The 25,225-nt window shown below is 40.9% G+C and overlaps 1 protein-coding gene across 3 annotated transcripts in view; it reads right to left on the reverse strand.

Moving 5' to 3' along the window:
• Nucleotides 1-25,225, reverse strand: part of Grb10 (growth factor receptor bound protein 10) — a 112,933-nt gene that overhangs the window by 44,841 nt on the left and 42,867 nt on the right. For 2 of the 3 annotated variants that reach the window (XM_085692223.2, XM_085692222.2), the window contains exons 2-3: nucleotides 22,685-22,763; nucleotides 3,224-3,449 (exon numbers count right to left, since the gene is read on the reverse strand). In XM_085692223.2, coding sequence (XP_085548349.2) covers nucleotides 3,224-3,449; nucleotides 22,685-22,763 — 305 coding nt within the window. Of the gene's footprint in view, nucleotides 1-3,208; nucleotides 3,450-22,684; nucleotides 22,764-25,225 lie in introns of all 3 variants that reach the window. The other variant, XM_085692220.2, reaches the window with a different exon arrangement.

Below are 25,225 nucleotides of genomic sequence, written 5' to 3' on the forward strand. Positions count from 1 at the left end.
CCATCCACCCACCCGCAGGGGGGACATGATAAGTATGTAGAGCCTTTTTTTTCGGGAGGGGTAGCCTTTGGTCCACTCATGGTGTGCTAGGCAGGCCTGGTCCTCCTTCTTATTCAAGCCCACCTTTTGTATATTATCTTCAAATAATTTTTTGAATATTTTTATAATCTGGTAAGATCATCGATCCATGAGCCTTTCTGGGAGAACTGCTACTTGACAATTACCAACTGATCTCTAACTTCAAAGGAAGATCTGTCCAGCCATTTTGTGTGGACCGGGAATGAGGAGCTGGCTTTTAAGAGACCAGATCTCCCGAGGCAGGAAGGACATCTGTGTTGTGAAACATGGGAAAGTCGTTCCTATACCAGCTAAAGGACGTGGCAGAGGCTTATTTTTACTGTTAACAAATCCTCTGTTCCTGTAACAGCCGCAGCCTCAGCATCTTTGATCTACAGAACCAGACAGGGCTGTTTCTGATGGCCCAGCAGCTCACAAAAGCCTCCTTCTTTATTAGGGCGTTTTGAAAATTTATAATTAAAAATTTTAACTTCATTAATTTTTTAAAATGCTCTAATATTTTACAGATACTGCCCAGAAGCAAAATTAAGGGGCATTTGGCAAAGATGAAAGCAATCTCTGTTACAGAGGGCCACATTAAAAGAGTATGCCCTGGAGGCTGCAAACAGAGGTGTCTGAGCACAGCAACTGAGATTCAGGGATGTCAAGATGACTACAAAACTGCCAGGACCTGGGAGGTGGAGGTGGCCGTGCTTCTAAAACCTTGCCTGGATCATGCACCCGAGAAGTCTCCCTCCCTTGCTGAGCCTTCCTCCTGCTCCATCAATTAGCCTGTGGCAACCGCTGAGAACCCATCCATAGCGTGCACTCAGCACCCATCATGACCCTCTAGGGTAGCGGTTTTCAACCTGTGGGCCATGTCAGACAACCTACATATCAGATATTTACATTAGGATTCATAAAAGCAGCAAAACTAGTTATGAAGTAGTAACAGAATAATTCTATGGCTGGGGTCACCACAACATGAAGAACTATATTAAAGGATCGCAGTGTCAGGAAGGCTGAGAAGCACCGCTCAAGGTGGGGGGGGGGGGGAGACTTTCTTATGTAGGCTGGAGAGCAAACTCTCCCTTCCCTGCCTATCTCTGCTGTGAGCCTGGACTTTTCTACCTGGGCTTTGAGAATGACCCAAAAGGACAAACTCAGAGGATTTGGGTGAGAATGACGCCAGTTGATAAGAGAGAAACTTTATGGAGCCCAGTGCTCATTGCTCAACAGATGTGTCACTTTACAGAGCATGGTCAATCCTGCTCTTACCATTTAAAACAACTCTCGTCTGATGGCAAGAGAAAAGGTCGCTTATGCATCCAAGAGAAGAACATGCAGCAGGCAAGGAGGTGCCTGTCACCTTGCAATAGTCACTGCTGCTGTCTTACTGCTCAGAGGCACCACTGATATCACAGAAATGGCAAGTTTAGCTAGAACCTGAAGCTGAAATGTTGCAGGCAACAAATGAATTCTCATCAGAAGCCAGGTTCTCTGGCATTACCCTCCTCCTGACCCACCCTTGGGCCCTTTCTCCTCTGGGCTGTAAGAAGGTTCCTTCATACCGGGCACCCTCAAGGCAGCTTTGGATGGGTTGCCAGTAGACCCTTGAACCTAGGAAAAACTCACAAAGAAGTGAGTTTCCCTTCCAGACTCAACAGAAACAGCAGTGTGTGAGAAGGTCAGTTCACCCATGAATATAACAAAATGCAGAAATCCTGAGAGGGAGCTGATTAGGAGCCCAGCACTGCTCACCACCTCCTAGGACAGAGGACTCACTTAGGGGGAGATGGTTACTGAGGCTGACAAAAATTTAAACTGTCAGACCAGAAAACCTTTTTAGAAGTTTCTGGAAGCAAGGGGGAGTAGAACATTCCAGAATAGGCAGTGCTGAGAAAGTACAGCCACCAGGACTCCATCTGGACAGAGGCTGGGCAGTAATCCCAGCGCAGTCCACTGCACACACATCTGTGAATTCCCAGAGAGGCAGGAGAGGCTTGTACTAAGCGTTCATCATCCCTGCTTGGTCATGCACGCCTGAAACTCATGGAGTCCTGAGACTGGGCCAGGCAAAGGCAGCGATCCTCAACCTTGTGGTTTCATAAACCAGAGGTCGCTACTAACTGCACCCTTCTTCATATTGAGACCCCATCACCTATAAGCCTGCAGGCTCTTCTGACAGCTTCCATGCCAGTGCATTCTCTGCCGCCACGTTGACCTCTTCCTTCAGCCCCACTGTGCTCAAAGCCAGAACTGCACTGCCTAAACCAAAATGTATCCTTTCTTGTATGTTCTAAACCTTCCTCTGTCCAGTTGCCTTTTAGAGCCCGCTCTTTGCTTCCACTTTCTCATTAGCTTGAACTAGGCTCGGAGACCTGCCACCTCCCAGGAAGTTAGTTCCCTCAAGGTCCCAGTGCTCTCTTCTTGCCAGCACAGATATGCTTTCTTGTGAGATCCCCGAGGGATAAGGCCAGAACAGAACCATGACTGAGGTTTGGAATTGTCCATTTGTGACTAGGCCCTGGAGGACACTGCAGCTGGTCTACAGATTGAAGAACAGGAACTTGGTTATGGTGTCTGCTGTGAAGCAGGAGCTCTGGAAAATGTACAGCTGCTAAGCAAAGCAGCCAGTTCACACCAAATGCTGCAGTGTTGCATAGCATACCCAGGGCCACCGAGAGCTGCACTTTTAGTTCTTTGAGGCCAGCTGGCAGAGGCATGATTTGAAATTTTTGATGATATACCCACAGGCTGTCAAAAGTAGCTTGACATATCATCACACCTGTTCTACTTGCTTCCTTCTATCTCATCACATTGAGTCATCTCACTATCACAAAGGTAGGACCGACGCATGTGACTTCTTCCGTTATTGTTATGATTGCTAGGTTTTACCATTAATTATTGCTGTATATCTTACAGTGTTGAATTTATAAGCCAGGATTCACCATTGGTCTGTATGTGTAGGGAAAACTACAGTAAAGAGGGGGCTCAGGACCATGCTTTGGCTTAAGGGTTATGGCTCAGTTTCCTCAAATTGTCGGGAGACAACTGTATTTCCTACAGGGAGAAACCCACTTAATTTGACTTTAAAACCATTCCCCGTCACCATTTTGAGCTCAGAGAGTAGTATCTGTGCAGACAGTACCTTCTCTGGGCCCACCTGATAGGAAGAATGTGCACAGGTTGGGAACGCTGCACTTTCTGCCTCGGGGAGGCCTGCGGCTGCAGGCTCCGGGAGCTCGAGGCTGCTGGTTGGTTGCTGGCATGCTGGCCATTCTGAAGAAGGGGCACAGTGTCAGTGTCGGACTGCATGTTGCAAGCTGAGTTAAGGCTTTCCAAGGACGAGTTAATATCGTTCATTAGCAGTTGAAGCCCAAAACCATGCTCTGCATATAAAAAAAAAGCAAGAGAAGAAAGAAATGTCAATGAGGGTATAGAGTTCTACCAGGATGCTCATCTTTGGCTGACTATACCCTCTAAGCAAACAATATTTAAAAAATACTATGAAATCATACTATTACTTATTAATTAATACAATAAATATAAATCCATGTATATACAGATACAGTTTAAAATGAACTTACCCACTTGGACTGACAATACTTTTTGCAAAAGCTAGAGAATATTTAACAAGAACCCTAGAACCAGGCAGAAGAAACCTGCTTTGAGTTGTTGGTTAGAGTAGTTCAAGACACCCTCAAAACAATATAGGCTATTGTAGTTGCTCTTGGTGACACTTTAGAGGTTGAAGGTAAGTTCCTATTGCTAAAGAGACCATTCAGTTTAGACACAAGACCTGGAGTATCCAAGCTGGATCTCATTTGAAAGTCTGCTCCCTGAGGATTAGCTTTCATCATACCAAAAAGTTTCAGAAAAGTTACCAAAGAAGACAGTGACCAACAGTCCTACCCAGAAGTAGCACCCACTAATGTAACAACAATGTCCAGCATTGGTGTGCGAGAGTGGTCTGTATTCTGTCAATTATATTTTAAATAAATGCTGATTGGCTAGTAGCCAGGCAGGAAGTAGAGGCGGGACAACCAGACAGGAAGTAGAGGTGGGTCAATGAGAACAGAATTCTGGGAAGGAGGAAGCCGATTCCTCAGCAGTTGTGACCCATCCACAGAAGCAAGATGAACTGCCTCACTGAAAAAGGTACCGAGCCATATGGCTAGCATAGACAAGAATAATGGGCTAATATAAGTTATAAGAATTAATAAGAAGCCTGAGCTAATGGTCCAATCAGTTTATAACTAATGTAGACCTCTGTGTGATTTCTTTGGGACTTAACTATTATGGGAACCAGGCAGGACAGAAAACCACAGACAACACAGCATGACAAGATATAACAGTGCAATAGTGGTACCCATATCTGGTGGCAACCAACAGTTTCTCTAACTTTACTTAAGGCATGCTCAACAGGATGAAATCATGCCTAGTACTAGAAATGGACCCAATTTCTCAGGACTACTGACGTTATGGACCTTAGAGGAAAATATTTTATCATCACTTTACCAAATTAGCATACTTTCTAATTGCATTCTACTCACTCTTATATCCCTAAACAACTGTAGCTCTCACCTCTCTGTAACAGATGGAGACTATTGCTGAAAGCCTCTCTAGCCAAAATATAGAGAATAACTGATCACGGGGCACTCGATCCCTATGAATACATCTACAATATAGCTTTTGTACTTAAGGGAACATGGAGGAAGAAAGGGCGAAAAGACGGTAAGAGTCAGAATGCCAGGAAGTCTGCTATGAAACAGTGTTTCCTCAAGTTGTCACAGACTGTAAGATGTTCACCCTAACAGGTCAGGACTCCTAAGCATTGCAAAGAACAAGGAAAGGCATTTGTGAATTTGCTTATCATGCTCAGTTTTCTCCTACAGCCTTCTATTCTAAGCCTCTTCAAGTCTAACACAGAGTTAGCAATATATCCATCCCCTAAGGGACTGTGAGGATGAAATTAGGTATAATTTGTTTTATAATAGAGTCTGACATGGAATAAGTAGCTCAATTTTATTTATTTATTTTTAATCAAAAACAATACAAAGCAAACAACTGGTTTTCTAACTGAGGAAGCAGGTTTGAGAAACAAAGTCACTTGATTTTTTTTCTGGATCACATAAGTAGCAGAGAGCATCTTGGATTTGAAAATAAATTTAGATGTTTGACTAGGACTATGATCTTTCTAGAATACCAGGTCCTCTCTATCCCCTCTACTCCCCACACTCATGTGGCAGGCTGGGCAAGTAGTTCTTTGGTAGAGTGTTTATCTGGAAGATATGTGCACCAGGATTTTGTTTCTCAGCACTATAATGTGTTAGGTGGCCTTTCTTGGGTGCCTCTTGCTTTTCAAGACAAAGGATGTGACCACAAAAGATAGTAAAGGCCACCAGAGGATACCTGGCATGATAAAGGGAATGGGAAGAAACTGTGCATTGTAAGAGTTAGTAACTTTTTTGGGGGGGGGGTGAAGAAACAGGGCACAATTATGGGAATGTGTGGGCAAAAGCAGAAGAACTTTGAATCTCCCTGGCTTGTAGCTACAGGAGAGACCCTGATGGGAACTGCATAGTGGAAATGACACATAGGCAGTTTATGTTCCAAGGTCAATAGGAGATACAGACAGCAGGCTTCTGAAAAGAGTGGTGATGAGCCCTTGTTGTCTGACTTGGTATAGTCACTACAGGAATAAGAACAGAGGCAATGTGCAAGAGATGCTGTTAAGGAGGGCATTTGGCTGTGGAACCAAGAAAGAAATACTGAGGTAGACACAAGGACTCAGATTGTTAGTGAAATCTAGGAACTATATACAGGGAGAAGGGAAGGAGGAGGAAGAGGATGTTGATATGGTACAGGTTTTGGATGGTCAGTTATGAACCCTATTGCCAGACAGTAAATGGACAGAAGGGCTGAATTGGTAATAATGCCTGTAAAACTAAGACATCACAAAGGGGATTGCTGAGGGCCACAGGACAGCCCTTGCTCAAGCTAGGAGTTGACTGGCTAACGAAAATTCAAGACTCTAGTGGGGCAGTTAGGGGTTATACCTGCAGGTCCCTTTGTCCTCTGAAAGGACATGCCTTTTAAGAAAGCCCTTGCCTGAATTCCATTTAGAGTAGTGTTTGGTCAAGATACCAAAGGAGGGAACCCTAGGACGCAAAGGGGAAGAATTCAGTGGGAAGAGACGTTACCATAGGGTTCACAAGTATGGGACTCCATGAGAGCTCTAGAATACATGCTTCCCGACATCTATACTCAGGTGTAGTTGACATACTAACTGTGCTTTAGTCTAAGCTCTCCAAACAATTAAGTATTCATGCTTCCACCCACAGCTGAGCATTGCTACCTTGATGGGCCATTAAGAATCAACACCGGGTAAAACAAGGTTTACTATACTAATGGTGGTGGTGGTGGTGGTGGGGAGCAGGCCAGCCCAATTTCACTGACAGAGGAATCCCGTGTGAACTGAATGTTGCTACACACAGAGCTACTTCCTAAGTGTTTCGACAGAAGAGAGCTTATGAGACTCTGAGCCCCATTTCTACTACTCTGGTCTTACTGAAACCCAACAGCAGCATGGTTCCTGCTCTAACAGGACTCCTAGCGTCTGAGAAAACGAAATGGCTTGGTTCGCACTGGCAGATTTTCATTTGTAGCTATTTTTCCCTGAGCTTGCTGCAAGTCTTTGGCTGTGCCGACCCCTGGTGGCAGTCCCTGGTGTCTCCTGTCCTTTTTATTTCTTTTATGTTTTGATCAACAGGTAAATTCCTGGGTTGGTTCTCTGCAGTAAAGCCAATGTCAAAGCAATTCTGACATTATACAAATATTATTCATATAAGGTAGGTAGATAATAGGAGAGACAATAATATCTAGATTATTATCTTCTCCTCTGAAGTGGCAACTTCTTTAATTGAATACACTTTATTGGGTGGTCTTTGAAAGAATACCAGGCTAATCTGATAACACCCAGTTACCAGGTTACAATCTTCAACAATCAAATACAGCTATAATACTGAGATTTTTCAAACCTTCCGTAGTCTTCAGAATGAAAATAAAACTTCAAAGTTCAAAAATGGCTTACTCTACAACCAACTTTAATATGTCCTACAAGAACAATTACTAACTTAAATGTTTAGATTTTTTTTAAAAAAAGATAATTACTGTGAAAGGATTTTATTTGAATTTCCCTGAATTCTAATGTAGACTAAAAATCAAACCTTCTAAACTATTTTTAAGTAGTCGATTGTTCATAGAGTAAGATATACAGAAATCATGTTAGTTCTTTTTCTTTCCCCACTGACCTGCCTCACATTCAGGTCTTGCTAATATTATATAAGTTTGTATTTTTCTCAGTGAGGACCTTGTGTGCTAAACTGTTTTGGTATCCTGTGACCTCAGTGGATCTCCAGTAAACCGTTTGTGAAAAGCTTTCTGCCAGTGAACAGAAGTGGGAGAATTAGGCACACTGATGTTTCTGGAAATGAACATTCAGATTGTCTGTTCAATGCCAACCCGAGGAAACACCATTTTCCACAAGGGCACCCCTTCAGAGAGAACAGGAGGGAAGAGAAGAAATGTCTTTATATATACAATTTCACCTCAGATCAATTTGTAAAAATGTATTTCTTGAACAAACATGGCCGCCAATCAAACCCTTAGTGGTAGCTGTATCCCTTCGCTAAAGAGCCCGGTCTCAACTGGGCATGGACTTTGCCCCACATATTTGAGGTCATCTGATCTTAGGTTCACATCTCTTCTTGATTCACTGTCATTAGCAAACTCAAGGCTAGTTCTGTTTGGAAATACATATAAATCCAGGCAAATAAATTCTCATTTGGTTCATAAGCCATAACTGGCAAAAAACTCACCCAAGTCAGGTGAGGGGTGCTGATCTGGAAATGGTAAGAAGAGGGGAGAGGTGTGAGCCGAGGAGGGTTTCACTCCCGGGCGCACCTTAGCACCTTAACGAAGAACACACTTCTTGGTTCACAGCACCATCTAGTGTCTTTTTTACGCGAACTGGAGATTAACGGTGGTTCCGGGTTTCCTTCACTAAATTATTTTGTCTCCTTAAAGGCGTCTGATCTGCACTATGCATGTAAGAAGTATCCATTATAACGGTCCCTTCTTCACACACCCTCCCCAGCACTCAGTGCCTGCCTTGTTTGCTCTTGATGTTACAGGGAAGGTACATTTGTTAGGAAATGATGAGCTGTAGGCAAGCTTGTGTGTCTGAATGACAGTGACTGAGTCTCTGTGAAGAAAAATTTAAACAATATTCTATCGGAAAAGTTTCTGACGCTTCATTTTGGACCATGTCATTGCTGCCAGTTTCCCAGGCTTGAGATCTTTATTGGAAAAGTCATCTAAGTCCCCTCAGGCAGGGTCACAGGCTGCATGTATTTGTTCTTTTTGATTGTGTGATCAGCAACACTTGGTTAACTGAACATACTACTCTATGTCATCCCAACTAAAGGATCGTGTTCTTTTCTAAGCACCCTCTGTTTCTCAGTTTTTTTCCCAATTCAGTAAAAAAAAAAAAAACAACAACAGTATATTTGCTACTTTGTATTTTCTGATTTGTTACTTTATGGCAATTGCTTAAAAAGTTTGAAGACAGAAATGAATATGAATATTAATACTCCTTCAAAACACATTTGAATCTAAAAGCAATGACCTAAGGAACAAGACTTCATTGTTAAAAAATAGAATTTGGTATTGAGCAACTATCACAATTCATTCTCCTGTGTGGAAATCAATCAATTAAATATGGCACAAATGTTAGAGTGGAAAGCTGGAGCTCACTAATATTTTATTGTTAAAAATCTTCAGTAACTAGATGAAAAATGTTAAAATTCACTTTGGCCTTCCTATGTTTCATTTTTTAAAAAGTAGATGAAGGTACTGTTAACCTTTTCTAAGGTTTCATATATCCATGGATAAAAAAAAAATCGGAGCAAAATTATTTGAGATAACAAAATCTATTCATCTACATTGAATATGTACTGGTGATTTTTGACATCCCTCTAAAACAACACAGTATAGCTTATATTATTTACACAGAATTAAGTGTTTATAAACAAGCTAGCAGTAATCTACACGGGGAAATGTTCCTGTTTTATAGGCAAACCCAACACCATTTTGCATATGGAACTCAAGCATGTGTGGCTTAGTTTCTTTGGGATCGGGAAGTCCATCTATACAAACGGGAGGAACTACACACACCAAGAAAAAAGTAAAGGGAAGATCTGCTGAGAGCACTGCAACTCAACAGATATTCCTCGGTAGATGGATGGAGGAACCACAGGACAACTACACAGAGTACTATTCATCCCCAAAGGAAAAGGTGGTGCATACACAAAAGGTAGTTAATGATCCAATCCCACTCTATGAGGTACCTAAAGCAGCCACATCGACAGAGAGGGCAGTGAGGTGGCCAGGATCTCGGGGCAGAGAGTAAGAGCTGGTATTTGTGGGTTCCGAGCGGCAACTGGAGGAGTTCTGTGACTGGAGGTTGGTAATGGCTGCTCTCTCTCTCTCTCCCTCCCTCCTTCCCTCTCTCTCTCTCTCTCTCTCTCTCTCTCTCTCTCTCTTCCCTTCCTTTTCTTTTGAGATATTGTCTGGCCATCTACCTCAGTCTCACATGTACTTGGAATACAGGCATGCAAACTCACATACGGCTCTAAGTGTTCCCAAATTTTTAAAAAACAATTAAAAAAAAGCAATTTAAAAGTTAGACTTATAGATACCCTCAAATATGGTCAATTAAAGACTTTGTAGTACTATTTTACTAGGGTAACACACTGCCAGAATGGAGCCATGTTCCATGCTCAGACATCATAGACAGCCTGATATTACCTTGATCTCCTAGATTCTGTTCACTCATACCCCAGAGCTCACCTGTTCTGGGCTTTTTGATCCCACCTGATTCTTGTGGGGAGCACACCCCTAATATCACTTCATTTCCAATTGAGAGCCACTTTCACCACCGTTTTCTTCCCAACCTGCCCGGCCCTGCCTATTGAAACACGCCTCATCCCATGACCAGACTGAGGCAAGACAGACATGAAGGTTACTCTTGGTGGGTAGCATAGAGCTGGGCTTATCATGCAAGCCAGACTTTAGAATGGCCTCACAAGACACAAGCTTGGTTTGGGAGAAATGTCATGGAGAATCCTTGAGAAAATTATTCAGTGTAAGATAAAGAAGAAAGAACCCAAGTCAGGAGGTAAGACAAGAATAGGAAAACTCTGAGTCAGACGAATCTCAGTAAATAGAGAGGATGGGCTAGGGTGTCTTGAGACCGGCTTTGTGGTAACTTCCCCAGGTTGTACCAAGAGCACTGGGAAATGCTGTCTGTTTCTTAAGTGAGTTGCAGTAAGCCTGGGGTCCTCTCCTCAGGAGAATGAATCTTCAGTATAAATTTAATGTTTGTTCAATACTCAGGATAGTGGCAGGAAGCGGTTGCTCAATGTGGTGACATTACAATAATGTGTGCAAAGCTCTACTGACAATGGAGCCGTAATAACAGAACTAAGGTAAACAGAAAGTGGGCTACTCTTATAGACAGTCGGGGTCCACAATACCCTGGGGGCAGCTAGTGCCATAGGCTAAAGTCTAGGGCAACTCACAAAGTTAAAGGCAGATCCCTTGGTGGCTGGGCAACTACACACCATCTCCACCCTCTAAAAACAACTACAAAAACTAGTAAGAAAATGATTAATTGCCTTATACTTTGATTCCAGTGAGATTTATTTTTAAAACTGTGTTTCAGGGAACTGTACAGTAATTCCATTAAAAAAAAAAAGGAAAGCTACTTATTTTACTCAATGATTCCATTCATTAAAACTACAGAACTGGCACCCAGTGTTCAATGACCATCCCATAGCAAAGTGTGTAGTATCCTTCCTCAGATTTTAGACCATCCTCCCACAATGTACAAGGAAGCACCTGGGCATTACTAAGTGTCTTCCCAGTTCTTTAAGATGACTTGGATTCTGTACCAAAGATTCATGCAACACAGAAAAGGAATTTTCCACTACTAAAATGTTTCGGCCTGCCAAATGAGAACCAAAGACTGGAGCTGCAAATTACATTTTAAAAGCACAGATTCAGCCATGCAATTTCCATTTTTACTTTCAGAAGATGCCTTGTATGTGCGCATAGTCTACAAAATAACACTCAGAAAGGAGAAAAGATAAATTGTATTTCTCTCAATCTTTCTTAGCAATTTGATCTGCTTCTTTTCAACCTTCTAATTTCAATTCCTACTTTTTTTCTATTACATCATAAATCAGGCAGAAGCCTGAGTACAAGAAACTATATAAATAACTTGTCACTTTAGAAGGTTCCCATTTTCCATCAACCCTAAAAATATTAGTCTAAAAACACTGGACTCGAAAAAGGAAAATCAAGGTGATGGTCCAAAAGTCTGTCACCCATGGGTATTGAGCTCTCAAAGAGTCAATGTTTCAAAACCAAATGAGACACTAGGCAATCTTTATCATTATATTAAACAGAAACACTGTACATTCATGAACTTAACTCTATAAATTCAAAATCTATTCACCTGTCCAAAACTGCCTTGTTCTATATTTGGGTACAAACTACCTACCCAACATCATTTAAGGCGCTAGAATACAAATGGTGATAAACAGATAAGCTCCCTGTTGCCACATTGTTCATAAAGCATTCCATATTTTTAAATGTTTACTGCAAAGGGTAATCTTTTGAGAAGGATATGTTTACCCTGACTTAAACATTATAAAATGGATATATGTATTAAAACATTGTATAGTGCCCATAAACATGTGTAATACTTATGTCAGTAAAAAATATCCCTACCACCAAATATAATGAAGACTCATGCAACAAACTTTGGGAAAGGGTTACAATGCTAAATATAAAGTAGCAAGGAAGGATATGAAACTTTCTTTTACAACTTCTGGAAAAGTAATTCCTTCTATGAAGTTAAAACCTATTCCAGTTTAAGTGGCACTGAACAAGGGAGCAGGGAGTAGTGTGTCCTGTAGGAATGTGAGCATGGGCTCCCAACTGAGAGGGGTCAACTCAAGAAGGGATGGTTCTTGGCTCCCACTTAGGGGGAGGTGGGAAGGTATGGCAAGCCTGTGTCCTCAGATGAAGGGATTCTTGGCAGAGTGAAGTTCCTGGTCTATAAACACACTCCAGAGGCCAGCGCTCCTCCCAGCATGGGTCTGCTCAGTGCTTAAGAGAGAGCAGTTGACGCCACCTCTGTTTACAGACAAGGCAGTCGTAGAAAGGGCACTCAGCTCTCAGAAGAGCCTCAGCCCTAAGGCATCAGAGGAGGAAAGCCATCCCAGGAGATCCCTGAACCAAAAAGCCCAGGAGACAGAAGCTGGCTTCTGAGACAGAGACCAGGCCACAGCTTCACCAGGACAGCACCACCCAGACCAGGGCTGGTCAGAGTAGAACATCTAGTGCTACCTCCTAGTGTGCTCACAATGCAGGAATACTTGGGGTTCTGTGGGTAAATATATGCTCTTGGAGTGCACCTGGAGAAATGAATCCCAGTCTCTAGGGCTGAGCTCAGAGAAAACTCCTACCAAACCAGTCAAGTATTCATTTTTCTAACTTTTTTTTCTCAAGTAGAGAGAACTAGGTTGAGCCATGCAGTTACCCCAACGGAGACTGATGAATAGTCTAGGATTGTATGAATAAGAAATGTCCCCTCACAGGTTCACATATTTGAACATTTGATCCCCAGGTGGTAACAGTGTTGGGGGGGGGGTGTTTAACAGAGCCTTTAGGGGGTGTAGCCTTGCTGGAGAATTTTATCAGCGGGAGTGGGCTTTGAGGTTTTATAGCCCCACTCCACTTTCAGCTTGCTCTCTGCTTCCTGTGTATGGATGAAATACAATCTTTCTACTTCCTATGTTTTTCTGGAAATGTGATCAGCCAGCTTCCTGCTCTGGCTATCTGCTGCCTCCCCCTACCACTATGGACTCTCTCCTGGAACCATAAGCCAAAATAAAGCTGTAAGCAGTTTTGGTTATGGCATTTCTAAGTCAAAAGTTAGACATATTACCTCTTTATATGTTAACAGCATTCATTAGTTCCTTTATCATTCAACTTGGATTTTAATTTTTTATTTCTCTATCTCCCTTTGTCACTAAACTTGAGTTTCTAGACGGTTGAAAGTAAGTTCTTTCACTTTTGCCTCATCACCCAACATCAAGTCTGCACACAGTAGGTTCTAACTGGTAGCTGACTACACAGACAATAAATTCTCCACAAATCAAGTTGCAGTCTTCTGAGAAGTCAAACACCCAGGTAGAAGCTGTCAAACTCTGTGGTCAGCTACATCTCCACTCTTCGATTCTTCAGAAAAGTCCCACAGGGTAGGCCACCAGGTTGATAAATGTGAGCTCTTCTAGTCGTCCTTCTACTAGTAGCCAGAATGAAGGGAGTACCCATTCACTATGTAAGCTACCCTATCAGAATTTATGAGCTAAGCAACAGAATTTTTGTTATTTGACAAAAAGTATATTTGGCTACATTTAAAGATAAGTCAAAAAGATGAGTAGAGGACCTGCGCTAACTTCATCTTGTAGAACTAAAATATCAAATCTTTTCAAAGTTTAAAAAAAAAAACAAAATTGAATCTACAGTCAAGTAGGCACTAGTGACCAGCCACACACATTTTAAGTGGTAAAGTAGAAAATGAGGCAATCAGTAGACGCTGGGCTCTGGTCTCTACTGATTGATGATACTACAAACAATTTCTAACTCCACTCAGACATCTCTGAGATTCACTGTAGGCCTGCAAGCATCAGTGTCTTAGAGGAAGGGTTCATAGTGGAGCAAATGTGATCCATGCTAACAGAAGTGACTTTAGAGCCTCCCCCCAAGTGTTTCTGAATGGCAGGGGGCTTTTGCCTTTTCTTGAAAACCTCTAACTCCTCCTGGCTTTCAGATAGAATTTTTTAGACAGAAAAAATCATCCCCATATCATTCTCTTTACCTGAATACAGAGAGAGGGTATTAATACTAGATAATTGTAGTTGTAGTATTGGGCTTTTTATTCTGTCTCTCACTTTTATTAAAATCTGAGAATAAAGAAAAACCAGCCTACAATTCACAATCCCAGAGAACCTGGACAACAATGAGGACCCTAAGAGAGACATACATAAATTTTATCTACATGGGAAGTAGAAAAAGACAAGATCTCCTGAGTAAATTGGCAGCATGGGGATCAGGAAGAGGGCAGAAGGGGTGGGGGAGCAAGGGCGAGGAGCGGAGAAAAATATATAGCTTAATACAAAATAATAAAAAAGGAAAAAAATCTGAGAATAATGTGATGGACAATAATGATGGATTTTGAGAGTACATGCTTTTATTTTCTACCTAGAAGAAATCTGAAGATTTTCTTTCATCACTGATCATAATTAAGTGAAAGGATTATTTATTTTTAAATTGTTTCCTGCTCAATTTGAAAGGAACTTTACTGGACAAAATGATCCGCACTACACGATTGATAAGTTAGAATAGTGTGTGTGAGGCTCACTGCTGCATCCCCTGAGAGCCGCCCCCCTCCCCATGTTTCACAGGGTCTTGGTAAGCAATAGACGCTTGTATAATGAAGGAAGGAGGGATGAATGAATAGAAGTCACAGGAGAACTACTCAGCAAGCAAGCAGAATGAAAAGCAAACCTGCCAGAGGAACAGAAAGAGTTGCTGGGATAAAGCCCTCTACTGAACCTTGAGTATCCTGACAGCTAAAGGAGACATGAAACATTAATGGAGCCCAATTATCTGCTCAAAGGGACCAGACAAAAGAGTGGCGTGAACTGGCAGAGCATCAGCAAAGCAAGGCCCAGAATAGCCGAGACTTGAAAAATGGCAAAGGATGACAATGGCTTTTTCAGTTCTGCTCCAAATAAGGACCAGGAGGAAGAGGTCGGCTGCTTGCTTGACACTAGCCAAAGACAGAGAATGCAAGCTCCTCAATGCCTTTTTGTTCCCATCTTCCTTATGAAGATAAATGATCTTCAAAGTGGGAAGGAGGGAAGAAGCACAATTAATGGGAACCCAGTGTTCACTGTGCAGAGGTGACAGTAGGAATGGCATCTGCTCAGCTGCTCCCAAGCCCATGGTCAAAATCTCAGTGTGAGCCACAGAAAAACCCAAGAATCACAAATGAAGGGAAATAGTGGATAAGGACAAAGTTCCAACATGAAGGCCATAAAGAACAGAGGCACAAAAGACTCAGAGGGTGGAACCTACCAGCCTGGGTTCAAGTCTAGCTCTGGCCCTCAAAAGGGTGGGGTCTGGACACTGCTCCTATCTCAGGCCTCTTTCTTCCCTATAAATATGGCCCTAGTTAACAATCCCTACCACATAGACTAGTGAAATGGATTTGATGAACTAAAATATGAAGTGAAAGTTCTCACTATTTCTAGAACCTATTTTTTTTTTTTAGAAAAAAGAAGTCACATAAACACTTAAATAGAAGACAGAGCTAAAATATCCTGTCAAATCTAACAGTTTATAATCCCTCATGCTATCTGATATTATGGAACAGTCATCGTGATGTATAAATATCATTATCTGGTATGGCAAGAGCTGTTTCACTTTCCACAGTGCAGAAGGATTGTAGACACTAGACAGTTTGCGGGGAAAGAACTAGAGATGGTTCTCCTACGTTTTAATAGTTTGACTCCAACAAAGGTGCTTAGGCATTCAGATGGAAGTAAGGAAAACTCTGGCAATTCCACTCATTCGTAAGTATAAGCCCACAAGGCTTTAAATCTACAGACTTAGACACTCACATGGTGACAAGAACCAAAGGTGGAAGAAAATCAAATAAATGTCCATCCAGAGGCAAACGGAAGTCAACATAGCAGAGTATTATTTGGGGCAATAATATAAGCTAACATAGACAAACCTTGAAGTTCAGAAAGACAGCATGTGGGCTAGAGGTTACAAGAGGTAGGAGGATTTATTGCTTAATTGGCTCAGGGTTTCTGTGGAGTGTTAAAGTTTTGGAAACAGATAATGATGTTGGTGTACAACACTGTGAATAAAATCGAATTATACACTCACGATGGTTAGAACAATAAGCTTTATATATTTCCTTCCACAATGAAGAAGTAGTTCTTCGATATAGTTGAGTGTACCTTTAAGTATTAGAAAATGAGCCATTTTCAAAGGAAAGTGTGGCCCTTCCTGTGGGTGCTGCTAAGAAATAAATACATGGAGTGTTTTTAGCAACTGCCACATAAAAATAAGCAGCTTATGTTCGGAATGAGATAATCAAACAGGAACGACAAATCCTCTTTGCCAGAGAGAAGTAAGAGGTCAAGGAAAGGCACAGCTAATCTTCTACTCTATACATTAGGTCCCTTGTAAGGAACCGGCCAGCGACTCGGCACTACATACATGCTATCCTAAAGTCTACCTTGTAAGGAACCGGCCAGCGACTCGGCACTACATACATGCTATCCTAAAGTCTATCAGAAATGAGGAAGCAAGAAGGAGCAGCACGGTATCTTGGTTCTATTCAGCCAAATATCCCAAGAAGGCTTCTTAAAAATAACCTCATACGTTGAACTTGGTTCTGAGTGTGGGGCGGGAAGAGAAGATGGTGGTTTGGGGGAAAGCACTGGGAAGGCCCCCTGCATGCTCCTGTGGGCTCCATGCTTGCCTGGAGACAGGCTGATCCACTCTCTCCCAGGAAGGGAATGGCCTTTGTACTGCACTGTCAGAGAGCTGCACTCCCCAGGCCTGCTCACCACAGACTCCCAAGTGCTGTGTGTGTGCCAAGAGGGAAGATGAACATTGCACTTGGACACACTTGAAAGAGGGACTGTGCCCTTGTGTTCCCCGAAACCTCCCTCAGAGCATCGGCTTCCTTGATTTCCACTCAGTTGGTTTCCTTAGTTTTCATGTGAAATGAGTGTCCAGAATCAGAAGGAAGACAGCATGCTCGATGTTTCTGCAAATTGCCTGTCCAGGCTCATGACTACCTTTGCTATTTGACATTGTCTTTTTTATTTACTAGAATTATAGTTTTTTTTTAAACTGAAGACAATAATGCTACGCATGTTACATGCATTGCATGCCCACCTCCCTGGGCTGAAGTACTATTCAGTGTTTCATGACATTTGGTATATTTATACAGAAATGCATTTATAAGCAAACTTACCATTTTCCTTTAGGGTTATTTGAATAACAGGAATAAATGAGAAGTGAGAATCTTCATGCTTTCAGGTTACAATTCTTTACTAAGACATTGCATAAGCCTCCCCCCCCCCAACACTTTTAGTTACTTAATTGGCCTCAACTTAACTATAGTATAGAATACGTCATGGGATTCATCTTCTCAACCAATCAGAAGTACAGTTAGTTGTGGTTGCAGGCATTTCCTTTCTGCCACAACTTTTCTCTGTTGTACTTAGCTTTGTGTGGGTTCATATCTAGATGTCTGCTCTAGTTCTACCTCTACCTGCCTTGAATGAGCCACATCACTTCCTTTCTGTTAAGAACCCTTGTTATCGGACCATAACGCACCCACCTATCAACTTCATTCTTCAGGTTTCTCCTGGTCATGATCATCTTTCTCTTCTAGCTAAAGTTAAGAAACTTTTGCCAAGACAACCCAAAACTCTGCTGGGAATTTCATGGCATCCACAACTAAGGCAAAAATAAACTTGGGAACATGTGCTCATCTTCCCTGCTACACACCGTCTCATCCATCAGCACAACTCTCTGCTTCTCCTCTATGGCATTAGACTCTAGTGGTTTCACACAGCAGCCGGTAATCTTGTTGAATTCACTCATCCTGGGTATCTTATAAGTTTTACTACTCTTATACTTGGGATTTCTTTCTATACTGTATTTTATGCTTCTTTACTATTGATAAACAGGAATACTATTATATTTTTATTGGTTCTGGTTTGTTTTGAAACAAACTATAAAGCTGAGGCTTCCTTTAGCCTTATTATCCTCTTGCCTTAAACTATCTAGTGATGGATTCTAGTCATGTGTCACCATCCCCGGCACATGACTTTTAAGTATAACTCTTTGTTTTTCCTTAAAATGCACATTGTTGTTTAGCCTGCAGTATGTCTGTATGAGGGAGTTGGATCCACTGGAACTTGAGTTACAGACAGTTGTGAGCTGCCATGTGGGTGCTCAGAATTCTTCCTCTGGAAGAATACTCAATGCTCTTAACCACTGAGCTATCTCTCCAGCCCCTTAAGTATAACTCTTAATCATGTTAAAAGTTTCCCTCTATTCTAAGCATGATTTTTTTCTTTGAATAACACATTTGCAGCTAAGTGGAGGGTTTCTTTCTTCTTATGTTTACAATCTTAACACATTGTGGCTCAGATCTTGACTGATTCTGGGTTATCCAGGACACAACTATTATTTCCTCATGCGTAAATTATTTTTTTTTCTGTGATCAAATGCTTGAAAAGAACCAACTTACAAGAGGAAGAGCTTACTGAGACTTACAACTTGAAGGGACAATCTACCATGGCTGGTAGCAGGAGCAAAGAATGTACAAGTCGGACTCTGCTATCATACTTCAAGGCCTGCTCCCACTAACCTATTTTCTCTAGTGCCTTCTAGAGGTTCCACATCCTCCAAAACAGCACCATAATCTATGGCCAACTATTCAAATACATGAGTCCATGGGAAGCACTTCACATTCAAATCACAACTCCCCATGTATGACAAATGCTGTGGCTTTCTGACAGTCCATCTGAATAAAATATGAAGGTTCCTTTGTAACCTTGTTGGTCAGTTCTCTACTATAACGAGTGGGAACGAGTACTAAATAATCTTTTTTATGACTATATATTATCACTTGCTTTCCCTTTAGTCTTGTAACATGTTTGCTGTATTCACCCCAGCTTATGGTAATAAAATCATCTCTGCATTACTATAGCTAACCCAACTTGGGTAGAATATTTAAGACTCAAGTACAGAATTTGATTAACTACTGAGTTATCTATACTTTAAAAATATGTTAACATGTAAAACAGGCCTATAATTTTGACTTCTGGCACTATTTCAAATATAAACCTCTTTTCCGTAGGACCATTTTTGTGCCTATCTCTCTGAAACAATCTGCATAGACAGACACTACTTGTTCCTCCAAGATTTTGTAATATTCACCTGTAAAACTGCCTAGTTATTGCTGAAGGAAGTCTTGATCATTGGCTCCGTTCCCTCAATAGATATTTAAGATTTTTCTATTTTAGGTATTAGGTTTCAGCTCAGGGGTGGAGCATTTGCTTGGTATGCCCAGGGCCCTAGATGCTCAGCCACCAGTACTACACATAAGCAAAGATTTATCCATTTCAAGAGCAGATATGCTTTGACACCACTGCAATACATTCTATTTCCACATTTACAGTTCAGGGTTTTCTCCTTTTTAAAACTCTAGCCTGTACTAACATGGTTTGCTCTCAGACATGACTGTGCACTGTGTTATATTCTTTATGTATTTATTAACACAAAAGACTAACTTCGGTTTCATTATTGTCTGTTGCTCTGTTCTTATTTCAATGAGTTTCTAAAATAATCTTCGTAATTTCTTTCTTTGAAATTTTTAGATTTATTCAATTCACACTCTTCTAGTTTCAATGACTCTTCTTTCTGGAACACATTAGTTAAGATCTGCACACCATTTTAGCTGTATGATAGACTAACTAGTTGCCATGTATTCATGTCCATTCCATTCTAAATGACTGGTATTCCCACCATAATTTCCTGTGCAGGTCACGAGTAAAATTAGGATGTGTTTTAAAGTGTCTATAAACATGTCTACATGCTTTGTTTTGAACTTTTTGTGTTGACATTTGATTTAATCACACTAGGTCAAAGAACAAGGCTTGCATGAAATGATTGCTTAAAATTTACTGCAACTTTCCATAGATGGTCAACTTTTTAAAAAATGATACAGGTTTAGAGAAGAGTCTAGAGTGTCTGGTGGGTAGGTTTGGGGTGAATCTCAAATGTGAGTCTGTGAATACTGATATGGATATGCTTGCCTACTATCTTATATATTCTGTATGGTTTCATTTTTCCTTTCACATCATATTTTTCTTCTTTTCTATATGACATTGTTTGATTTTTAAAAAATGTATTCTTGTTTTTTCTGGTAAGTCAGAAACTATAGATATGTGTTCTTTTAGTGAGTACAGTCAACTTGTAGCTGCACTTAAAATCTTCAAATGGATTATTAAGTTTACCTTTTCCTACGGTCACAAGTTACTCCACATTTTATTTCTCCAAACTAGAGCCTTTTCACGTTTGACTCAGAGTCCCCAAAGACTCCCAATGTGTGAATATGTGGTGTTCACTTTGTTCCCATTTCAGCCATTTGCATGGCACTGAACTCAACACCATGCTAGTTTCTCTCCATTGCACCATTTCCTGTTTGCCATGTTTTTCTCAGTGCTCATATTCTCCTTTCCTGAAGTACCACTTTTAAATACTAAAAATCAAAACCAGGGTCTGTGCCAGCTAAGAAAGAGCTCTACCACCGAGTTATGATGTTTCTCTAGCTCCAAATATTCTTTGAATGAAGCTGGCCAGTAACTTGTTTTCTGAAGAACCAGCTGAAAAAATTCTACTGTGTCTTTACTAGGAAGGCTACATTGGTATAAAACTCTAGATGGATAGTTATCTTTCCCTCAGTGCTTTGAAAGTAAATCATATTATCTGACATTTATTGTGCCCAAGTTGGTTATCAGTGTCATAGTGTGTTAGGACATCTATTTCTTCCCTTCAGAACTTTCTTGGCTTCCATTACTTTGAACTAATCTCTATTTGTCTTTGTTGGTTCTATGGCTGTACTGCCATGTTTTCCTTTGGTTCTTCTTTGTTTTTTCCTGTGTTCATGCTATGTGAAAAGAAGGACTAACAACAGCCAATGTCACAGGTGTGCTTGAAGGTAAAGACTCTCTCAGGGCAATAAGCCGTCGAATTCAATATAAAAACGTGATTCTTTTCCGTTTAAGCCCTGTTTCAGATGCTGTGACACATCGGAGTCCTAACCTCCACTGGCTGCTACATAAGAGACATGAAAAGAGCTCTCTTTAGGGAGCCAGCTCTGCCCACTATCTACGCAGTAGTTGAGAGTAGAATGTAAAGATAATAGATAAGGGGTAAGCTTTTGAGCATTTTTAAAAGATCAATTACTAATTTTATGATAAAAGGGTCAAGCACAGACTTCTGTTTGAACATCTCAACTTCAGTGAGCTCATTCATCAGCGGCACGGTGTGCTGAGTCAAACCAGCCCTCACAAACAGGTACTCTTTCATTTACATTATCTCACTGGAAAATTTTTTGAAGTGTGAGCCCGAGTTTGTTTGTCAAAGACAATCCTGGCTCTTTTATGAGCTGCCTAATGCTTGAGAAAACACTTATTTGATTGCATGGTACACTTCAGTGTTTACTTTTTGCTAAATGTCATCCTCATTTTCATTAAACAATTTAAAACAATCTGATTACTTCAATTACCAGCTCAAAAACATATGGTTTCTTGGACTTACACTTACTTACCAGGAGCCCAACAATGGCCAGGTGAGTTTCCCCAGTCCCACATCAGGGTCAGTGGCTTCATTCTTGATCACAATTTCCATTTCTTAGATCTAACTTACCAAATTACTTTCATATTCATTTAGAGACATTACCTTCTTTCCCATAGACACCCTCTCAAAAATTTAACAATATAGACGGAATAAGGGAAAAAAAGGGAAGAGAGCTGCCTAGAGTACATGCATACAAAACTAGCATAACTGAAAACACAAAAATGGCCAAATATAAAGGACTCTGCTGTGGAGTTACTCAACAGAAAATCCAGCAGTTCCCAGGGTGGAAAGACCCTCAGAAGGTAAAAGAGAGGCTCCCCCTGTGGAGGGACCCCAACAGGAAATGACCAGTTGCATTTATGTAGAATTCAGTACCCTAGCAAAGTCAGAGGTGAATCCCAGCTAATTCACACAAAACATAATTTAACCTTTGATTCACTGAAGTATGCTCACTGAAAGAAAATACATAATGATATATATGTTAGATTTTACTGGCCTGAAGAAAAAAAGGGGATGCTAGAATCTTATTTTAGTGATGGCAAGAACATTTTTAAAGTATATAGTTGGATTTCTGTATCCCCAGGATTCACATTTATATATTGAACAAAGCATAGATCAAAAATACTGGGAAAAAATTTCACCCATATTAAACAGATACATGTTTTATCCCCCATGTCATTGTGTCCCTAAACAACACAGTGTGACAAGTGCTTCAGAAGTGTCACACTATAGAATGATAAGCATTTTAACAAGGATGGACAGTACGTGGGAGGATGCCTGTTCTTGTGGAACTCGCTCTTGTAGACCAGGCTGGCCTCGAACTCACAGAGATTCGTCTGCCTCTGCCTCCCAAGTGCTGGGATTAAAGGTGTGTGCCACCATTGCCTGGTGGTTTTAGTACACTTGATACTAATGACTTAGTCACTTTCACACTGTCCCATCTACCTGGTACCGTGGAGCCTCATGGGCACCAAGGACCACTATGAAGTTCTCAGGGAGCTGCATAGTTACAGTCAGTTCTTACCTGGTTGGCTTCTTGGTTGAGATGAAAACCCAGTCCGGGCTAGGTTTTGTGGTTTAGAAGATGACTGCCCCACTTTGTCCTAAAAAAAAAAAAGACAACAGAGTGAAAGGAGGTACTACCCCCACCACCAATTCCTCTCTTGCTCAGTTCCCTTCGATTTCTTTCTTTTTTACAGTCTTAAATGACAGGTAGAAATGTGCTGTGGAAGGGAAACCAACCATGGCAAATGGTGATCTGTTGTCACGGGAGTTAGAAGGGGCTCCTTTTGTTTTTTTTGTTGTAGATTTCCCTGAAAAGTAATTTAAAAAGGACAACTGCTGACTGCTCAGCTTGGGCAATGAATGTCAATAATCAACACTCTATCGAGCACACGGCACTTTCTAGAATTGCTGGGTAAGCAGTCTTGGACGTCCTGGGTCAGAACAATCCAGTCAGGGACCATAAGGTGTTCTTTGCCAACAGAGGCTGAGGAGCGCAGAGGGAGGTCGAATGAAGACAATGTTTTAGGCAGAAATTAAAACAGCAAATACAAAATTTTTGAAAAAACATCTTCATAGAAACATCTTAAGCCAATGAAAGAAACATTTCAACATGGGTAGGAATATGCCACTTTATAACCGCACGCTTACGAAAAAGTGACTAACTCTTGGTAGTAAGATGTTAACAACCTCTTATAAATCTGCAAAATCTGTGAACATTTTGAAACCACATATACTTCTTCTGTAATTAGAAAGGTTTTGAACTGTGCCAAAAGAACAGTGTATTCATTTAAGTATACTTATTAATAATATATAGTCACAAGCAGAACACAGATTTCTTTCACTTACAGTGGGATCATACCCCACTAAATTCATCATAAACACACAATATCTGAGGTGCATTGAGCACATCCAATCGACTCGACGTTGTGCTCGGGACATGGCGCACTATGGAATACTTCTTGTTTCTCTGTGAGCATGAGGCTCAACATGCATGAAGTGTGACACATATTCACTGCCCTGCATAGTAAGACAGCATCATACGACGGTATTAGTCCAGAAAGATTCAAGTTTAAAATTCAAAATCCCTGTGTTGAATGCATATTGCTTTTACACAATCATAACATCAAAAACTTACTAAGCAAAACAATCATAGATTGGGGAATGATCATCTACAATTGATAAACCTATTATACAAATAATAACTGTACCTATTCATTGTTTCCAGAATCCCAAACTACTATAGCATGAGAATCTTACTCTGCTAGTGTCGAGGATATTTTAGAATATACAGTTGGCCTTCTGTGCTTTGGCTTATGACTCCATGTATTCAACCAACTAAACTGAAAACGTTAGGAAAGCACGCTTTGGTGTGCGATCCTATAGACTATGAGTAAATATAGAACTTATAATTTCTCCAGGAGGCAGCATCTTGTTTCAAAAGAAAATAACTAATTACTGCAAAGTCTGTTGGGTTTCTCGGAAACTGATCACAGGTAACAAGTTGCTTATAGGACTGTGGCAACGTCGATAATATGAATAGGAAAGGTGATGAAGAATAGAGAAGTTATACTGGTCCAATTTTGTTAAATTTCTTTAAGTTACTCTAATTTTTGCTTTATCCTGTGGTGTTTTATATGCATTTCTTCACAGAACTAGAGCTGAACTCTTGGTTTAAATAAGAGGCTTGCTATTCTATTAAATTCACTGAGCAAATCTCAGTAGCATATCTCAAATGCAAGCCTGGCAAGCTTGAGTTCTTGCTCTTCTGGGAAAGGTACAGCTTCACATCACCGTTCCCAGCGCACCAGGGCTGTCCATAGAAGAGACATGGAAAGCTGGCTAAACACCCATCACTCAGTCCTTCCTGCCAAATCACCTAACGGCCTAGGAAGAGCACACTGCTTTCGCAAAGGTGCCAGAGTGGTGGGGCATGGGTCTGCGGCCATACTTCAGTGTTCAAATGTGTATTGGCAGGCAGCCTTTCTGTCCAGAGACTTCTGAAAAGATCCCTTGTAACATGGAAACCGGTGCTAACTTCTCCTGGGTCACAAACACACCAATGTGTAAAGTGAAGAGCTAAGGTAAGATCCACAATATGCTTCAGAACACAGCCATGTGTGTATGTGCCCTGAGGAAGAGATACCAAAGGCCAGCTCACCCAAAGCACTCACAAACATACTTCAAAGGAAGGCAAGTTGCCTCCATACTTTCTTCAAGGAAAACCCACAGAAATCAAAACAAAATCCCATGGACTGATGCCTACTTCCTTCCCCTCAAAAGAAATTATTTTAGAATTTGTTAAAATATGAAGCAAAAAGATAAGATAAATCCCACTCTAATCACATACCAAAGTATTTAACCTATCTGTACCCCAAACATTATTTTTTAAAAAAAGAAACATAACTGATTATATGTATACAGATAAAATGTCTGCATTATTTGCAGAGAATATGTGTTTTTTGGAATCATATGGACATGTGTTTTTAGGATCATATGGACAATATGATCCTAGTTGTTAAAGAAGCGATATTTAATCATATTTAAGTAATCTCTGACATAT

This window comes from Myodes glareolus, chromosome 8 (genome assembly GCF_982192425.1).
Source record: "Myodes glareolus chromosome 8, mMyoGla1.1, whole genome shotgun sequence".
Lineage (NCBI taxonomy): Eukaryota > Metazoa > Chordata > Mammalia > Rodentia > Cricetidae > Myodes > Myodes glareolus.